Genomic DNA, 21,599 nt, shown 5'->3' on the forward strand with positions numbered 1-21,599 from the left:
CTTATTTTTGATTGGATTTATTGTAGTCTTTATTGTAGGACTAGTGTAGTTTCTATAGTTAAGGTCTCTGCTTTAAGACCTGACTGTTCAATGAGGACCCTCCAATTTGGCTCATCAGAAACTGAACTTTTCATAATCTTGTGTTAGCTCTGGGAACCATTCAGCTCACTGCTCCCTGGTGGCTATTTTCCTGGTCTCATGGAGGTTTACTTTATGCATGCACATAGTGACATTCAGCAGCAGACCCAAAGGGCTCTTCTCCACATAGTTCTGGAATTCTTTATCTACACAGGGTCCATCTTTCTGCTATTTAAATTCCAGTCATCATATTCTTTGCAAATTCTTATCTGTGATCTGGAAAGTGCATCCAGGCTGAACAATGAGTAAATCATAGAGTTCACCTCATTTGTTTCCCTTTAATTAGGGACCACATTCCTGAATAGCTTGCTGCCCAAAGTACAAAACAATTGCCTAATATATTTTATCTGTTTTTCTAGTTGATTATGGTGGGAGGAGAATAAGTTCAGCATTCTCCTATTCCAGCTATTCCAAAATGGCTGAAAGCAGAAGTCTGAAACAGAACTTTTATAGCCTAACAATATAACTAATTATAAAAACAATATAACTAATTAAAACAAAAATCCAATGTATTAGTTGATTAGACCCAATAGAAGATTAGACCCAATAGAAGAAGGAATTGCTGAGCTAAAGGAGATAGCTATGAAAATTATTTGTGATACAGGACAGAAAAATGTAAAATTTGAGAGTGGTTAAGACATGGGATAGTAGAGTGAGAGGATCTGTCATACATCTCTTCAATTTACCAGAAGGAGAAAAAGGAAGGAATGGAAAAATATTTAAGGAAACAATGGCTGAGATTTTTCAAATAAATGCAGATAAAAACCACAGTAGGATACTATTTTATACTATGTGTTTGGCATAAATTTAGTGTGACAAAACTGAATGTCACTCAAGGTTGTGATGCAAGGACATTCTTATACCATTTTTGTTTGAGTGTACATAGGTATAATGACCTTGAAATATAATTCAGCACTATTTTGTAAATGTGAATAATAACATAAACTCCAACTAATCAATTCAACTTCTAGGTTCTATGCCCTCTCCTAGTTAAATCTATGCATACTAGTGTCAGGAAGTTTGTACAAGGATGTCTCAATTATCAGAAACCTAAAAACAAACTTTATTCCCACCCATAGGAGACTGGATAATTGAACTGTGGTATGTTTACTTATTGTAAAGTAAATCATCAGTAAAAATTAACAACTTCCACTGTACCTATAGTGTGGATAAATTTTAGAAACACAAAGTTGAGTGGGAAAACTGAGCACATTACCGAAGAGTACATATTTTATGGTAACATTTTTAGAAGCTCTTAAGTAAAATAATGGTAGATTATTAATGTAAAAGATATATTTGCTAAAAAGCCATTGATGAAAAGAAGCAAGGGAATCATAAACAATATAAATTTGAGAATACTACTACTATCTCTATGTGCTGGTTTGAAAGGAAGTATGCCCCCTAAGAAAAGCCATGTTCTGATATAAATCCCATTTCTTAAAGGTAGAATACTCCCTATTCAATACTGTATATTTGAAACTGTAATGAGATCATCTCCCTAGGTGATGTGATTTAGTTAAGAGTGGATGTTAAACTGGATTAGGGGATGACATGTCTCCACCCATTTGACTGGGTCTTGATTAGTTTCTGAAGTCCTATAAAAGAGGAAACATTTTGGAGAATGAGAGATTCAGAGAGATTCAGAGAGAGCAACACCACAAAGCAGAGAGTCCACCAACCAGCGACCTTTGGAAAACGCCTCCCGGAGAGCTTCATGAATCCAGAAGTCAGGAGAGAAAGCTAGCAGATGATGCCGTATTCACCACGTGCCCTTCCAGCTGAGAGAGAAGCCCTGTGTTTGCCATGTGCCATCTCACTTGAGAGAGAAACCCTGAACTTCATTGGCCTTCTAGAACCAAGGTATCTTTCCATGGATGCCTTTGATTAGACATTTCTATAGACTTGTTTTAATTGGGACATTTTCTCAGCCTTAGAACTGTAAACTAGCAACTCATTAAATTCCCCTTGTTAAAAGCCATTCTGTTTCTGGTATAGTGCATTCCGGCAGCTAGCAAACTACAACACTCTAGTAGGGGAAGCAAAGAGATGGGATATGGAAGAACATAGTGATATGCAGTGGAAATACTAATTTTCTAGTTCTTAAAATGGATAATGAGTTCTTGAGTATGGTAGAGCTGTTGAGTACCTAAAGCAAATACTCTCATACCTTAATCTTTTCATGGCATGCAGGCCTAATTTCTGCCTGGCAGTATCTATATTTTCCATGGGTTTTCTTTGGTTACTGAAGCAAACACTATCTCCACACAAATTCTGGGAATTAACTCCTCCCTTTGCCCAACCTTAAATCAATGACTGATGCACATTGATATAAAAATGCATCTACTCCCTGACACTTCAGGTGGGATAATTCTGAGGTATGTGTTTCTACACGAAGTCTTACCAGTGTGATTAAAACCTACAGTGGTATCTTCTTTCATAACATACCTGTTATTGGGCTGCTTTCCTTTCTCTTTCTCTTTTCTACTTTACCAGTGTTTCTTTCACCTCATAAATCACTTATTCTTAAATTGTTGCCACAGGCTTTGCCTCTGGAATAATTAAAACTAAAGCAAAAGGTGTTTGCTTTATCATTGTGCTTTAAAACTTTGCCTATATGCTGCATTTAATATTTTGTTTATATGAAATATTGGATAATAACAAATAACTTTAAAATAATAAAGCAGATGTACTTCAAAGGTGCAGAGAAAATATTTTTGAAATGGCTTAATGTGTCCTGTTATACCTGCTTTAAGGGCACTTTTTTTCATAGAAAGAGAGATTGTTCTTAGTGAATGAAATGACCTAAATATATATGACTTTTGGTAAGGTGCAGATTAGTCCGAATCAGATTGTCCTTAGCAATTGAAGATGTAAGGTCATTCTCTTGAAATCACTTTATAGCAAATGATGTTTGAGTCTCACAATATTTAGGCTTAAATGTATTATGTACCGCTTTTCTTTTAAATGTATATTTAATAAATGCAGATTTCTTGGGGATAGATGGAAAGCTTCTGAAATAATTAACTTTACCAGAGACCATAAAAACTTGAGAAGAAAAACAGAAGTCATCTGCCTAAATCATATTGCTGCTTTATATCCCAAAAAATCCTTTGCCTTTCTCACATTACCAAGGCTTCTTAATTTTTATTTCTAAAATTTGTTCATCTGTTCATTTAACAAATATTTCTTTAGCTTTTATTGTATGTCAGGAACTGGTATATATACTGAGGATACAGTAGTAGACAAAACAAACAAAAAATATCTTTGCCCTCATGACATTTATATTCTGAGGAGAGAGAGACTGCAAACAATATTATAAGTATATTTTATTGTGTTGTGTCTGTTATGATGATCTGTGTTAATGACAATAAATTTTGAAAAGGAAAGAATGTCACTACTTCAGGGATGAGGATTCAAATTTTTGGTTGTGGGGAAGGGGCAAATAAGTTTCACTGAAAAGTTACTATTTGAGGTAAGACCTCCTTCAGGAGGTAAGAGAGCTACCCATTAGAATATCTGGGGGGAAAACTTCAGGTAGAAGGAATAACATGTTTAATATCCCTGACATGGTAATAATGGTAATATGCCTGGGGTGTTGAAGAAATAATCAAGAAACAAGATTGGCTCCAGTGGAGTGAGCAAGGGGAGAGTAGTTAGGAACTGAGGTTGGGCAGGGGAGAGAGGGCAGGTTATATAGTTTCAGAGTCATAACATTGTGATGATTTGAGCTCTTATTCTGAATATGATGGAAAGCCAGTAAGAGTCACTAGATCACTCTGGCTACAGTGTTGAAGAGTGTTATAAAACAATTATCTCAGCTGTCTTCACATTCTTTACAATAGTATAGATATCCAAGTTGGTTCCTTTTAGAAATTAGCTCCTACCTAAGTAGGAGCTTCCAGAGGTGAGACAAAGAACTTAGAAAAAAGAGGGGCTTATTAGCAGGAAATAAGATCAGAGAGGCAATGAGTTTTCCTCAGAATAGTGGCATGATCAGACTTTGTTTTACTCTTTTGTGAATGGACTGAAGCAGATAGAGGTGGAAGCTAGGAGACCATTGAAGAGGCTATCACAGTTAGCCAGTTTTAGGGTGGAGTAAGCATGAAGTAGCATCGGTAAGTGATCATTTTATGGATGTATGTTGAAGAAAAAGCCAATAGAATTTGCTCACAACTCAGATATAGGGTATGAGAGAATGAAAGAAAGTAGGGAGATACCATTAACTATGATGAAGAAAATATAGGAGGGGCAGGTTTTACAGAGAATATCAAGAGCTCATTTCTTTGTGCATCTTAAATTTGAGATGTTTTTTAGGTATCCAAGTGAAAATGTTCATTAGATCATTGGATTATGAGCTTGAAGTTTATGGAAGAATTCCAAACTGGAGTTATAAATTTGAGAGTCATTAGGCTAAGATAGTTAAGCCTCTAAGTCAAGTCAACAATATACAGTGGTTCTATATGAAGTAGAATACCTCACTAATATCATTTTAAAATGTAACTACTGGCAGTGTGACAGTGGCTCAGTGGCAAAATTCTCACCTGCCATGCCAGAGACCTGGGTTCAATTTCCAGCACCTGCCCATGCAAAAAAAAAAAAAGTAACTACTATGGGAAGGTCATCTGTGAGCTGTGAGAAAGTCATCTAAACCGAATATGGAAATGAGGGAGATACTCCCCCCAGATATTGGACTGGAGACTCCTCTGTCTTCATACCTATAGCCTAGAGCAGATAATTCAGCAAGGAATAGGCTATAATAGGGTAATGGGAAGGACATCAATCTGGTGGTTTTTTTTTTCTTTGGACCAGATTATTTGAAAGCAAGAAGTTGTACATCTTGTAGATTCCTGCAGGTGCTACCCATAATTGCACATTTTTCATTTCTATTGCTAGCACTACATATATTATTAAAAAGCCAACTTGGATCAACAAAATATAATAGGAAGTCTCCTGGCAGACTTTTCTAGAAAAGTTTGTCCCATTACTGAGAAGGGCTTTAGATGTTATCTTGTGAAGGCATAATTTGTTGGCATTTCTACACCCATGTTGCAACCATAATTCCAAATAAGCTGGCCCAAAGCTGAGGACTCACAGACACACTCAGTGGCCATTTCACAGCCTTACTGTCTCTTGCTTATTTACATGCAGCTATTTGGTAAGTTTCTATTTTTGCTTGTTTGTGTTAAGGTTTCTGGTATGTTTCTATTTTTGCTTGTTTACCTGCAGTGTTCAGTATGTTTCCATTTCTCAAGAAACTGCAAGTACCCTGGGGAGATGTTAAATCTCAGCAGGCTGCAGATGCTTGTCCATACACAAAGATCATTTAATGCATGCTTTTGGTGCATTGACAGCCAACCCCCACCTGCCACTCCTAGCCAGTGTATAAAACCCCACACTCAGGAAACACAACTGTCCCTCATCACTGATGCAAAGCAGGGCATGCCATGCTACCAACCCATACCTGAGCAGTTGGCCTTTCTAGGCATCTAGCCATAAGAGAATTTCTTCCCTTGCTCTTTTGGACCCTTTGTACTGTGTATATAATGAAGTGGTCATTTGCTGAAAGTCTCTTTTGTACCTAGGCCTGTGTTTCCATGATGTACCATATACCAATTAACTCTAAACCCAATGGCCATACATGGTTGAATCTCCGAATGGCTCAACTACCCTACTGCCAGATTTCTTATTACATGAGATAATAAATTTTCTTTATTGTTCAAAATTTAGTTCTGTTACTTACAGCCAGAATTTTCCTGATTCACAGGTAGACTTGTCATAAATAGATTCTGGAACAAATTCAATTACTTTTTGGTAAACAAGCATCCCACTGAGTACTAGTATTAAGCTTGCTATCAGCATCAGTGAGTATGTTTTATAAAGGAATGGAGGGCTTTGCTTTCTCTGGAGATTCAAATAAAGGGAAAGTGACTAATATAGCTTCTACTGTATAGCTTTTGTATTCATGAGTATGAGTATGACTTCTTCAGTTAGATTGTAAACCCTATAAAGTCAAAGATATATATACATATATGATACTTCCGTATTTCCCACAATATCTAGCCAAAGATTAACATAAAATAGTGTGGGAATTATTTATGAGCTAATCACTTTAGTTAGTGGGCATTATTTACTGCAGTCATGCCTATGAACTGATCTTACGTATGAACTGGCAAGGCCCTGAAATTATGAAGATGTTATTAATGATATGCATTACTTTAAATATAGGAATGTTTCCTTGAGGGGCTAATACTTACATCATGGTTTAATTGATTTTAGTGATAAAAGATAGCTATAAAAGTAGAAAATGATTTTGTTATGATACTAATTCTGTAATTATCTATAGATTTCCTGTAAAATGACATGACGATTATAGTCTTTGCAGTTTTAAATTTTTCCTTATCTCCTTTAGCTTCACTGAGTTCAAATTACATGATAAAATTCACCATTCTAGGTGTACAGTATGATGAATTTTGGTATATATGCAGTTATGTAACCACCACCACAATCAAGATGTAGGTTATTGTCACCATCCTAAAAAGTTTCCTCATGCCCTTTTACAGATTATTTGCTCCCTTAGTTCCAGGGATCTACTAATTTGCTTGTAGTTACTTTTTTTTTGATTGGTATTATATTGAATCTGTAGTTAATTTAGACAGAATTGTGATCTTAACAAAATTGAATCTGCTATTACATTAGTGTGAAATATATCTTTATTGATATTTTAAAAACTTTTTCTATACAATGTTTTAGAATTTTCAGAGTGTAGGTCTTGTATATATTTTTTTTAATTTTTTTCCTGAGTGTTCAATTTGTCTGTTTTTGTAATTGGACTGTTTAAATTTTTTATTTTCTAATTATTATTTGCTACTATATTATCTGTGCTCTAATTGTTCATTCATGGTTTTTTGACCTTGTGTCCTGAGAAACTGCTAAGGTCACCTTCTCATTCTATTAACCTTTCTGTATATTCTTCAAGATTTTCTCCAGATACAATCAAGTCATCTGTGACTAAAGACAGTTTTACTTCTTCCCTTCTAAAATCTATACCTTTTACTTCTTTTTCTTAACTTGTGGTACTGGCTACAATCTCCAGTAAATTGTTGGATAAAAATGGTGAAAGGAATAGGAATCAAAAAATTAAAGTGAAAACAAGCATAACAGTTTGTATTTTTCAACACATTTGTTTACTTGCTTTTTAAAAATGTGTAGGTAATGTCATCTTTGCCATCTGACTAAAATTGTTCTAATTCCTTCTATTTTTATTACTTTAGGTTATTGACAGGGGATCTGGGAAAGGCTACCTAAGCTCCTTTTTGTCCTTGAAGTATGGCTTGAACGTTTATGGAATTGATTCCTCAAATATCAGTACACGTGGAGCTGAGGAGAGAAACAGGAAACTTAAGAAACACTGAAGAGTCTATAATACTTGTTCAAGATTAAATGTTAGTGGACTGGCATTAAAAATGGCAAAAGAAAGGAAAGTACAGGATGAAATTAAATACAAAGTAGATGTTGAGAAAGAATATAACAATAGTCTCATAAATCAAGAGAACATTTATACCTCTCAGTTTTTGGACCCTGTAATTTTTAACATCGGAAAGCAGATGAAAAACCTACATACTCAGCCACAGCATGAAGACAAATTGGGTCTTGGAAATGGCATTTCTCCTAAAGATCTTTTGTCTATTAATGCTATAGAACCTGCTTGTTCATCCCAAATACCAATCAGAAAAATTTCTGACATAAATAAAGAAAGAGGAAAAACAACATCACAGTCAAGTGAATCAAGTATGTATTTACCATTAACCACTTTTATCACTGCTGATTCAGAACTACATGATATTACTCAAGATCTGGAGGTGATTTTACTTTGGAATTAATTTCTAAGTATAATTTTTAAAAGTTCTGTAAGATGTTAATTGTAATAGTAGTTTACATAACCTACTTATCTCCTCTGATCACATGAATCTAAGACTATGAAAATGAAATCATAACTGGGTTTTCATGATTCTCATGGCTATCAAGATCTGCTCAAAAGACATTCCAAAATAGAGTAACTTTCACTCCTTTGAGGCCTCCAAAACCAGACAGAAATACTAGCAAAAAAAAAGCTAGTAAGTAAGCAGAGTCCTCACTATGCAGCAAAAAGATTATTAAAATTTCAATCTAAAAAAACTCTAAAATTTTATTTTTTAATTTAAATTTGAAGTAAAAAGGAGTCTAGGGTAAATTATGTTTGTTTACTGTATGCTTTGGTAAAACCAAGTATGCAGTTTCCTTGAACAAGAATAATGGCTTCTAGGTATTTTCTAAGGCTTCAACTTTTTTCTAAATTATAAATATATCATTTTATAATTGAAAGACTGTATTTTTAAAATAAAGGCCACATTGTATATTAAACAGTATTGTAGAAGGAGCTTTTAGAGCTTACTTAGCCTAACTAATTTCCATACAAAGAAAATTTTGGAGTTGCAACATTCTACCCTTATTAAATTTTTCAGAAATTCTTCCCCAAGGAAATGAATAAACAAACATACCAGAGTACTTTATAAACCCAAATTCTTATTAATAGTTAATCAATTTTTTCTCATTTTTAAAGTATAGATTTTTTATTTTTCTAAGATATTTTTGGTTTATACTAGTTAAGGGAAACTGGTTAATCCTCATTGATTGTTTTTATTCTTATATATGTAAACAGTTGTTAGGTTCTATCTTAGCTTTTTCTCAGAGTTAAACAACCCCAATACTTTAACCTAATTCAAAAAATATTAATTTTTAGTGCTTTTGTGATATTTTCAGGTAATTGAAATACTTGTTAGAGGTATATGATCAAAACTGTTTGCACACTCTTATGAGACTCTGTCTAATATAAGGTATAAGAATGTTTCTTTAGTCCCATAGTGAATCATCAATTCAATATCCAAAATTAACCAACAACTCCCACACCCCCAACACACAGTACTTTAATCTTTTAGCATTAGAATAAAATGATTAGATATTTATATCTTCTAGTCTGCTGCCACCAATATTATTAAGTAATCTATATGATGAGTATAGTAAAGAATGAAATTAAATGTTCTTCTGTTATCTTTAGAGAAAACTAAGCTAAGCTTAAAGAGAGATTTAGAGCTCTATGGTTCTACTCTTAATTAGCAATTTTCTGAATTCTTTTTTATTTATAGCATAACGCCTGAAAAGAAAAATATTTGTACAACTCTCCAAAAAATGTGCTTTGAAGATATTGGTGGTTGATGCCCCCTGAGTATTCTATCAGGTCAAAGCCATTTACAGCCACCAGTTTTTTTCTTCAGAGAGGTGTGACTTTATGTCTAGATTATATGAGCTAAATACATTTTTTATAAAATAATTTAAATGATATCTAAGTGAAACAATTTTTTTGTTCTGAAAATAGTTATAAAAATATACTTCAATCACAAGTTAATATAGCTATTATTTGGAATTCATAATTTTAATAAGAAAAAGATTAGAAAGTATTTACTGATTCATGTCTTATGGCATGTCAATTTAATGGCAGGTTATGTCATATATGGATACTAATTTATTTAAGCCTTGTAACAACCTATTGAAGTGAGATACTATTATTATCACTATTTTACAGATTAGCAAAGTAACCAAGTGAAAACTAAAAAGAAACTTGCCTAAATCACCCAAGGAGCTAAACTGGAATTTAAACCAAGGTTGTGAATTTCCCAAACTTGTGCCCTCAACAATTATACTATTATATATTCAGTTATTTCAACAATAATTAATTTGATATTTTAAAATTAATATATCTTCAATATTTTATTTATACCTCTAAAATTAATTTTAGTTGGTATGGTAAAGAAATTCATTTGTTATGTGAATTAAACACTTTGAGAAGCATAATGGTCTAGTTTAAAAAACTGAATTAAAAATAAGCATACCTGTATTTGTATAGACTGTACACTAATAATAGGACATTTGCACTATCTGGGCTTAATATTGTCATTTGTAAAATGAGAGGGTTATAATGGAAGTTTTCTACAATTCTTTTAGTTCCAGATTGTAAAAGTTTATGATTCCCATATGAATCAAAGTTCCTGTGTAAAACTTCCTTTTTGCTGCTTCTTTAAATTTCTATGAGTGATGTCAGAGACAGAAAGGTATTACATTAAATTCAACTTTGAAATGATTGACATGTTGATCAAGATTCAGTGGTGTATGCATATACCTGCTGCATGTGTGTATGTGTGTGTGTGTGCATGCACATTTCTACATGTATACATTTTTAGGGTTTGGCTAACAAGAAACATTTCATGGGAAAATTTTTGTAAAAAATCCCCATTATATGATTTGGAGCAAAAATTTTTATATTGAATTTAATATTGTATATCATATGTGACAAATGAACTAAGTACTCTTTCTGATGTTGGAGTAGAAATGCAAATTTAGCACTTCCACATATAATTGTTTTTTGTTTGTTTGTTTGTTTTTTGCATAGGCAGGCACTGGGAATCAAACCCAGTTCTCCAGCATGGCAGGTGAAAACTCTGCCTGCTGCACCATGGCCCACCCTTATAATTGTTTTTTATAATATTGCTTTATCAAGTTTCTGAATTATATAGAACATAATGTGCATAAAGTGAAATCAATAAAAAATTTGAATAACGTGGTCAAAGTATGTTAGAAATGTGTCTCAGATCACGTTTGTCCTAATAAAGTTAGCTACATTTGAGGTCCAACTTTTACTTTGACTAGTTGTTAAGCAACTATTAATTGTAAAGGGATCAGAGATAATATAAATAGCTAAGTGACCAAGCCCATTAGAAAAAAACAACTCTAAAGTATGTTGGTAGTGATAGAAATCATTTTACCCAAAAAGGAAGTAATTATTCATTATGAAAATTTAAAATATACAGTACTTTCTAGGGAGAAATTGAATCCAAATATTCTAATGAATGTTTATAAGCTTCAACTGAATTATTTTTTAACCCTCATTTTAATTGCCAAAATTTGTTTTTTCTTCTCATCTTTAAAGGATTGTTTGATGGTAGGTCTGCATACTTGTGGTGATCTTGCTTCAAATACTCTGTGAATATTTACTTCCAAGTCTGAAATCAAGGAAGTTTGCAGTGTGGGTTGTTGCTACCATCTCTTATCTGAAGAGTTTGAAAATCAACATAAAGGTACAGTGCTCTCCATGTCTCATAACTTTTATTTTATTTGAACATAATGACTGCTCTTTGTCTCTCCCTCTCTTTCTTTCTTTCTTTTTTTTGCCACTATACTCATTTAAAATTATCCTCTAAGGCAGCATATGATTTTCTTGCAATTTTAATATTATAGTATTTTAATTTAATGCACTAGCCACTGAAGTATTTTACTATAGTTTCTTTGGTCATGAAATGGCCTTAACTAAAGCTAAAAACTGCAAATATTTGAAAATTTTGCATAATATACCTCTCAGAGAACTTCTGTTTCAAAATACTTGTGAGATACACATTTACTGAGAAAGTAAAGCTAAGTAATTTTTTCATGAGTATACAGTTGCAAGATTTGCCTTCATTTCAGAGCCTTCTACTCCATTTCTGAAGGAATATTGATATTTCTCAAAAAAAACAAGGTGCTTAATAGATTTTGAAGAATAAAAATAGTAGAATTTTTAAAAGTTGTGAAACTGTGATTCCATTAAAAGAGTAGTTTTCAAACTGTGTTCCCTGAACTCAGAAGGTAATTTAGGAGCAAAGTGCAGAGTTGTGCTGCAGGGGTCAGAGCTCCCCATAGCTGTTTGACATACATCAGCTTGATTTATTTTATATTTCTAATTCCTTTTAAAACCTGGTTTTAAAATGGTGGTTCAGACTAGCTTGATGTCTATTCTATTAATATTGGCAGTTCTCTTTTATATTCATTTAATGAAGTTTTTATCAATGTCTAATGTCCCTTGCTAAGAATTCTCAGGTCAGAAAGTTGTGTGCATGTTGATGGTGTTCTTGCTCTGTTCTCAGTTTTAAAACCCAGTTGAAATTATTTCCTCCAAGCAAAGTGACAGGATTGCAAACACTCAGGCAGCAGAAGCTTTCAAACCCTTTCAAGTAGTTGGGACACTTCAGAACTCTAAAGTCTTAATTAACTAGTTTCTTCTCTTTAGGAGCAAAACAGAAGATACAGAGTTGTCCTCGCTCTCCAAAGTTGTCTACTTCCTACTTGTTTGACCTATTTGCAATCACGGTTTTCTGCAAATTTGTCTCTATCCTCACAATTCAAAGCAATGTAGAGATTGGGGATCACTGGTAGATTCTTTATTTGCCTGAGATTTCTCTCATACTTCAGAATGTCCACCCTCCTGTGAGTGGTGGAGTGAGTTTTCCTCTTCCTACTTCCCCTCATGGTATATCTTCCCCTTCACATCATTTTCTGTTACTTATCTGTAGCAGAGGTTTAGGTTGACTGCATATATAAACTTATACCTAGAAAGCAGAATACGTGATTGGCAAAATGCACCTCAGTTATTAAAATATAAATATTGGATGAAAAGCAATGCCTAGGATGAAAACCTTAGTAGGGAAAAATGGACAAAAATGATATTTCAAATCAGTGAAGAAAAATGAGTAATTCAAGAATAGGCATTTAGTCTGCATAGCTACCTCAAAACAAGAAACAAACAAAAATTAAGGAGCCCACCCCACCAGAATGGCAGAGTGAGAAACTTCAGGGCTCTTACTTTCTCACAAGAACTTTGAACAACTAGCAAGAACTGATAGACACATCTTTCACAAACCAGGAAATATTTAAGGAACTTCAGTAACAGCACACTTAAAAGTGGTAGAAGATCCATCAGTTTCATTACTAAGTATATATTCAGAAGAAATGAAAACATAATGTAAATAGACATTTGCACCAATATTGGTGGAATTATTCATAATTGCCAATAGATGAAAGGCTGTCCAACAGCCCATCAGCTGATAAGTTGATGGGCAAATATGCTATACACATATAATGGAATAACATAGGAAAAAATAAAGTCATGATGAGTGCAACAACATTGATGAAATTTGAGGACTTTCTGTTAACAGCCAGAAACAGAAGGACAATTATTGTATGGTCTCATTAATGTGAATTAAATATAATGAGCAGACCCTGGGAGTTAAATTAGAGAACAAAGGTTATCAAGCCATAGGAAGAGGATAGAGATTGAGCAATTGATGTGTAAGGAGTACAGAATGTTTTATAAGTTTGATTGTAAATGCACAGAAATGAATAGCATAATACTGCATTATAAAACACAATACTGTAAGTGGAATCAACCAAGCTGAGTATATGGTTGAAAGAGGAAGGTAATGGTTGTGTATGTCACCAGAAAGAAAGCTAGAGGATAAAACTGTACTGTATAACTTAGTGAAACCTAGAGTGGGATGATGTCAGTGGTTAAATGTACAAACATGAGAAAGTTTTACATGAAATAGAATAAACATATATCACTATTACAAGGTGTTAATAATGGGGTGGTATATGAGAGAAATCCAATAATAGGAAGATCTAAGGGGTTTGGAATATTTTTTCTAGAAAGAATGAGAATATACTCATATTGACTGTGGTGGTGAATGCATAACTATGTGCCTATACCAAAGCCATTGACTGTACACTTAGGATGAATTGCCTAATGTGTAAGAGGTGGGACCTTCTGGTTGTCTAGCTGGTCCCTACCCCACCCCTCACTGACTCAGTGCTGGACTAGCCCATGCAGATCTTTGGTTCAGGTTCCAGAGGGAGCAGAGTAGCCCTCATGCATGGTCTGAAAGCAGGACCTATTGGGCCTGGTGGTGACCTGAGAGACTTGCCATCCCATCAATTTCACAGAGCTATCCTTAGTACACTGCAGGAAAGCAGTCAAGTGTCTTCGTTGGGGAAGGGATTGCTGGTGGTAAGATATACAGCATACTGTAGACCATGAAGAAACTGCTTCATAGGGCAAAGGGGACATTTATAACAATGCCCAAAGGTCCACAGGTCCAGAAAAAGACACATGAACAGAGACAACCAAGCAGATCCCCATGCTGTGGCCTGGAATTATTCTCTAAACTTAATTTTTGGATGAGCCCTGAATGACAGGACTTGCACCCATCTCTCTTTTTTGTTATTGTTGTCAGCTCCTGGCATTCAAGAAAAGCTCTGTCATTACACTAAAAGCTTAGTCCATAAAAGCTTAAGGAACAGATGCCTCAGGATCTAAAGTCCAGAGCTAACACATTACAATATCAAAATGTCTAGGATTCAACAAAAGATTAGAAAACATACAAAGAAGCAGGAAGTGATGGCTCAGACATAGAGAAGATTAAAGAAAAACATCAGTGAGAAGGTGGATCAGACCTGCAACATTCCAAACAAAGACTTTTAAAAAATGGTCCTAAATATGCACTAAGATCTAAAGGAAAACATTTTGCAACCGGCTCTCAAACATTTAAAAATACATAGATCAATGGATCAAAGATAGATAGATGATAGATAGATGATAGATAGATAGATAGATAGATAGATAGATAGATAGATAGATAGATAGATAGATAGATAGATAGATGAGGAGAGAGAGAGGATGTGGCAAATGGAATAAAGTATTAAAAGTGGTGTGTCTGGGTATCTGGTGGAGGGAGGGTAGAATGTGTTGGAATTTCTCTGTATAGGATTTGTATTATTTTTGTAACTGTTCTGTTAAGTTTGAATTATTTTAGGTAAAAAGTTAAAACTAATTGATAAAAAATAAAAAAATCTTTTACCGCAACCTCACTTCTTAAGCATATACAAAAAAAAATGCAAACAAATCCAGATAAGATTTCATACCAGAAAGAGAATAAAGAATCCAAAATTAAAATAGGGAAAATATGAGATAAAATTTTACTGTTTTGAAATGCTATGGATTTTTAAGTAAGATATAAAACCCAGAATCTGAAAAAGAAAATTTTAATAAATTTGACAATGCACAATTTTTAAAATTCTGCATACCCAGAAAAGGCCATAAACAAAGACAAAGGTGAATAATAATGTGGCATTCACATGACTACTTTTCTTAATGTAAAGAATGTTACATAAAATCTATACTTAAAAAATAAAAACAGTAGAAAATAGGAGATATATGAAAAGGTAATTTATAGAAAAAAGCTAGATCATTTTTAAGTAAATGAGCAACCATCTTATTCATAATTAAAGAAATTATTTTTTTTAAATGATAACACCTTACAGATTTGCAAATGACAAAAACCTTGCTAATACACAAGATTAGGGGAAAATATGTATTCTGCCTAATTCACCACTTTCAGTGGCATAAATTGGTGAAATTTCTCTAGAACGGAATTTGTGTGACCCACTTAGAGTACTACCAATATGTCCAGTTTCTAGAATAGCATTTTACTTTCTCCAGTGTAAATAATTGACTCATCATTCTGTTTTTATTTTATCTTATGTAATTTCATTTCAATTATTTTTTGGCCTTCTGACTTGTTATGCAAGGTTCTTTAATTGATCAAAGTCTACCAATTTCCTGGTGTGTAGGGGAAGTGACCACTGCTTGCTACATTGGAGAATGGAGAGTATAGGTGGTCCTTTCCTTAGAAATTATCTCACCCAGTCCCCCTATTTTCATCACGCCTCCCAAAATACCACCAACACACACACAGAGCACCATCTTCCCCAATTATTCACAGGTATTGGTGCTTCTGATCCCTCAGCCTTCACCCGGGCTCAGCACACATGGGGATGCTTTTTATAAGCTTCCCACAAGATGCCCAGGTTTTGTTTTTATCTGATCTGGTACTGTCATGGTCAGGTTCATGCATCAACCATCTGATTTACACACCCCTCCTAAAAACAGAATAATGATGTGTCTCTTTTCTCTTCTTTAATTGTTCAGTTGCATATGAAATTCTGTTCCTCCTCCTTTCTCTATTAAGAACCCAGTGTTCTTGGATCCTTTTACTCTCCAACAGTATAATAAGACAAGGCAATGTGTCTTCCAGGTGACCTGAAACAAGATGTGGGGGCTGGACTGCTCTGCAAGGAGAAGCACCGAGACCACTTCATTGTTCATGAGATCTTTTGCTTTCAATTATTATAGCCCTGTTTGAGGAATTATAGGTGTCACATTTTATTTTCAATTTCACTAATGAAGAGGAGGTTTTTGGAGACATTCCCTTTCTTTTCTGCTCCTTGTTTGATCTTTCCTTCAAGCAAAGGCCTTGGGGACCAGCAACACCAGACTGTGCTGAAGGCAGGAGGATCCTGCTCAGCTGTCAGGTCCTTGTTGTGCTCAGAGTTTGCGCTCAGGTCCCCCTTCAGCTCCCCTCACTGTGTCACTCAGAGCACAGTAGTACACAGCCGAATCTGACTCTTGGACTGAGGCTTTCTCCAAGTGGAAGGAGGTGGACTCCTTATTGTACATGGCTTCAAAGCCTTTGTTGCTTCCCTTCTCATTAGCCGTCATAGCTTTCAGGAGGAGCTGTGGACCTTCTCTGGGATACTGAATGTACCAGAAAAGAGTAGGGTATCTTATGGCTGTGGTTGTGTAAGTGCAGTTCACGGTCAGGTAAGCCTCTTCTGAGAGGGTCACTTGGCCTTCCATCTGGGTCACGGAGTCTCCACTGCTTCCTCCTGGAGGGAAAGGGGATTTTTAAATATTTGTCAACTTGGGTATAAAGGCTCTGGGATAAAATTATGGTCACAGATCTAAGCAACATAACAAAAGAAAGAATCAAAATTTTAAGAACCATTTTACTTACCAAATATTAAGAATATCATAGTCAGGAAGCCTGGAGAAGAGTTCATCTTTAGACTGTCTTGAAAATAGTGTTCTTGATACTTAGCATGCAGAAATGTTGACATCATGGTGAAAGGCTTAATCTGAGCCCAGAATTTGCACAGGAAATGAGTTTGTCTTGGGAAGCTGCACCCCCTTGTGGACAAGGCACTGAGCTGGGAGGAATGTTTTCCTTTACTCCTCCCCAACCTCAGAGAGATGCCCTTATTCCTGACCTCATTTAAAAGGCACATGTAGTTCTCCAGGTGACCTTTGTAAATCTAACGGACAACCTCAAATCCTCCAGGGCCCTTTTGTTCTTGGGGTACAATCTGACATGGAAGTTTTCTATCAGATCCACCCAGGTCATTCAGCAGCTGAGAAGACAATTTTCTTAGATATTTAATATGAACCTGTGTTCCCATTGTGGGCCCTCTATAATCCATTGGGATGTCAGGAAAATGTTTTGTGTTGTGTATTAGCTTGCAAGCTGCCAGAATTGGATATATCAGAACAGGAATGGCTTTCGAAAAAGGGGATTTAATAAGTCACAATTTACAGTTTTAAGTCTATATAAATGTCCAAACTAAGGCATCCAGATAAAGATACCATAATTCAAGAAGGTCAATGGGTCAGGGTCCCCTCTCTCAGCTGGGTAGTCACATGGCTGAAATCTGCTCATCTCTTGCTCCTGGGCTCCATTGCTTCTTTCCTCTATTCCTGTGGAGACATCTTACTTTGCTTCTCTGGGGCTGGCTTCCATCTCTTGGCTTCCCTTGGCTGTCCTCAAGTGCTTAATATCTGATGGCAACATCTGCTGGGCTCCAAGCATCTCCAAACATCTCCAAACTGTTTCCTTAGTGTCAGTATCTCTGTGTCAGCTCTGGACTCTGACATTTCTGCATTTCTGTTGTTTCTGAGGGTTCTCAAAATCAGGGTTCTCCCCCTTAAACACTCTAGTAAACTAACCAAGACTCATCTGGAATGGGTGGGCTCACATTGTCATCTAATCAAAGGTCATGCTCACAACTGAGTGTATCACATCTCTGTGGAAATAATCTAATCAAAATCTTCCAATGTACATTATTGAATCAAGATTAAAAGAAACCGCTGCTCCCTCTAGTTTGGATCAGGATTATAATATGGTTTTTTGGGGGTACATGATACTTTCAAACCAACACAGGTTCAAATCAGAGGAAGTAGTAAGAAGCCAAAGTATTATTGAGTGATTCTGTATTTTTCAGCACTGTATCCCAACAGATAGAGCAGTGAATACCTAGGTAGTCAATACTTGCTAAATGAATAAAAAACAATGAATAAAAATACAAATAAATAAAAGAATGACAAAATGTTCTTTGATTGAAAAATCACAACTCCTTGAAATGCAATATTTCCCCATTTCTAAAATAAAATGAATTTTAAGGAACTTTATCTTTTTGATTAAAAAAAGCATTTGATGAAAAAAGTGATACAATAAGATCAATAGTCAAATATGCCTGAATTCAGGAGCAGTAAATGGTAAAAAATATGAAACCTAGACATAAGAACCTCAATAATTAAAATTACTGACTCCTACAAAACAATCTGAGGTGAATGTTCTATCCCTCCATGATTTCAATAACTCTAAAATAAGGTGACAAATTATATGAATCAGGCAAAAATTACAAATCCTATATGCTTCAGGGATCTAGCCTCAAAGATGCTTTCTACCATTGTTCTTCTGTGAACATTTTGTTGCCAAATTATAACAAAATAATTTTCCCCAAAAGATATGGATTTCCATCAAAAGCCTGGAGTATGGAAAGGCAGGACAATATGGCAGCATTGTGAGGGGTGGAATTTAGTTCATCCTCTAGAGAAGCTAGTAAATAGCCAGGAACAGTATGGAACAGATGCTGTGGGGTGGGGAGTTGAACATCAGTGACTGGACACACAGGGTACACCAGTTACACATAACTGCAGGTCTCCTAAGCTGCAGAGGTTGGCACCCCTTACCCATGGACACAGCAGGCTGGTCCTACTTAGCTAAAGGGCTTAGCTAAACCAAGCTCCAGTTGTGAAATTAATTAATCAATTCTGACTACTGACAATGGGCCCTAGGTACAGACAAACCTGGATTAAGCACTAACAGCACTAGGAGTTTTCACCCTGTCAAGGAGGGGATGGGGCTAATGGGGAGGAAAAAAAAAGAAAAGAAAGGTTTTTTGAGTTGGACAGTACAAAATACTGGAAAAGGGCTGGATCCCAAGAAAAGGTGACACATGGGGTCTGAGGACACTAGAGCCAGGTACCAAGTGAAGCTCTTGATTTGCAAACCTGGGGAGGGATTTGTCTGGCTCTGAAAAATCCTTTGCTTTTTTTTTTTTAACTTCTTAGCAGGCTTCAGCACTGCCCCAGGCAAGTGCGGAATTAAGACATATCTGAGAGACAAATAAGTAGTCAGGTGAAAGTGACACATTCCCTAAGAGGCATATCTCCTCCAAGAAAGGGGGATCGGGCCCAGCTCACATGGTGGCCCTCCTTTAGTGAATTCAGACCACAGAGTCTGGAAAACAGAAGCAAGCAAATCCTGCCTACTATTCAATGTCTGTCTAAACCATGCCACTGGTAGGCAAGGCAGTTGAAATTAAAGGCAATAATACATCAATTCACACAGGTGGGGAGCTGTGGACTAAAAAGCAACACATTTGAACAGGATAGGAAAAACACAGAGTATAGAGGCTTCATAGGAAAGGTAGACAAGCTGCTGGGACTCATCCTCAAGGAAAACTGATGCTGGCTGCTTCTCCTCCTGACACATGGGCCTGTCTGGTCTGGGAAAATCTGACTGGGGACAATAATATCTGAGGAGACCCTCCTGAAGAAAACACTTTATACAGGCAGGGCAAGAAACAGTAAAACAAGAACTGAAAAACTCTGACGAATTAAACAGAACCTATACCAGAGAACTAAGATAAGTTTAACTGAAATTTTAAGAACAGACAGGAAGAAAAAGAAAAAACAGAAAGAAAAAAAAACAAAAAGCAAACAAATAAATAAAAAAACAGGTTGAGAACAAAGACATCCAACATGAAATCCTTAGGTATAAGAGTGAAAACAACCTCCAGAATCAACTAATTAAGGAAATCAAATGTCTAGATGCCAGCAAAATATAATGAGTCATACTAGGAAAATCGAAGATGTGGTCTAGTCAAAAGAACAAGGTAAAACTTCAAATGAGATACAAGAGTGAAATAACTAATTCAGTATGTCCAAACAGACATGCAAAATCTCCCTCAACAAGATGAGGAAGGATATAAAGAAGACAAAGGGCAAAAACTATAAGAACTCAAAAATTTGAAAAATTGCAGTACTTAGGAGAATGAAAGACACAACAGAAGAGATGAAAAAACTATAGAGCCTACTCAATAGATTGAAGAGGCAGAAGAAAGGATCAGTGAACTAGAGCACAGGACATCTGAAATCCTACACACAAAAGAACAGATGGAAAAAGAATGCAAAAATATGAGCAGGGTCTGAGGAAATTGAATGACCACATGCGAATCACATGTTATGGGTGTCTCAGAAGGAGAAGAGAAGGAAAAAGGAACAGAAATACTAATGGAGAAATAACCACCAAAATTTCCCACCTCTTTCTTTGAAATCGTCCCTTTTATTAATATGTAGTGTCCCGTCTATTTTGTCTGATATTAGTATAGCTACTCTTGCTTTTTTTTTCTGTTGCAGCTTGCAGAGAAGATATTTTCCATCCTTTCACTTTCAATCTAACTGTACCCTTAAGTCTAAGATGGGTCTCCTGTAAGCAGCATATTGATTTATTACATTTTTTTATCCATTCTGTAAGTCTGTATCTTTTAATTGGTGAGTTTAGTCCATTAACTAACATTCAAAGCAATTACTGTAAAAGTGATTCTTGACTCTACCATCTTGTCCTTTAGTTTTTATTTGTCAGATCTATATATTATTTTTTCTTCTTTCTCTCTCTTTTTTACTTTAACTTACCTTTATTCATGTTCTTCAATTCTGTGCTTTTGTCCAGATCTCCCTCTCTGGTACTTTTTTTTTTTTTTTAATCACCTGACGGGATTCCCTTTAGTATTTCTTGTAGGGCTGGTGTCTTGTTAACTAGTTCTTTCAATATTTCTTTATCTTTGAAGATTTTCATCTCTCCCTCAATTTTTAAGGATAGCTTGGCTGGATAAAGAATTCCTGGTTGAAAGCCTTTCTCATTCAAAATCTTAAATATGTCATATCACCTCCTTCTTAAAAGGCTTCCCATGATTGCATTTAGCATCACTAGTTGCAGAAGACACTCCCCTTTGGCTGATTACAAATGGAATCAGCTGTGGATATAGCTGACTTGATCATGACCTAATCCTATGAAATGTCCTCATTGCAACAGACAGGCCAGTGCTTGCCCAATCAGATGAACAGGTACCACAACTTGGCCAAGTTGACACCTGTCCCTAACCATGACAGTCCACCCCTTGTCAACTTGGCACATATATATATATATATATATATATATATATATATATATATATATATATATATATATATATATATATATATCACCTTAGACCAAACTTAATTTCCAAATGAAAACAAATAAGCACACATTTTTTCTTTTACCTGACAATACTCAACTGTCCTGCATATAACTGGAAACACAATAAATCTCTCCAGAATAGGG

At 35.3% G+C, this 21,599-nt stretch overlaps 1 pseudogene and 1 gene segment (V, D, J or C); one reads left to right on the forward strand and one right to left on the reverse strand.

Moving 5' to 3' along the window:
* Positions 1-3,704: 3,704 nt before the first annotated feature.
* Positions 3,705-12,417, forward strand: LOC143655295 (putative methyltransferase-like protein 25; annotated as a pseudogene).
* A 4,003-nt stretch (positions 12,418-16,420) lies between these two features.
* Positions 16,421-20,918, reverse strand: LOC143655296 (T cell receptor alpha variable 9-2-like). The segment is given in 2 exon segments: positions 16,421-16,761; positions 20,909-20,918. Coding segments are annotated over 2 exon segments (351 nt in total).
* Positions 20,919-21,599: the final 681 nt, after the last annotated feature.

Source organism: Tamandua tetradactyla, chromosome 14 (assembly GCF_023851605.1).
Source record: "Tamandua tetradactyla isolate mTamTet1 chromosome 14, mTamTet1.pri, whole genome shotgun sequence".
NCBI lineage: Eukaryota > Metazoa > Chordata > Mammalia > Pilosa > Myrmecophagidae > Tamandua > Tamandua tetradactyla.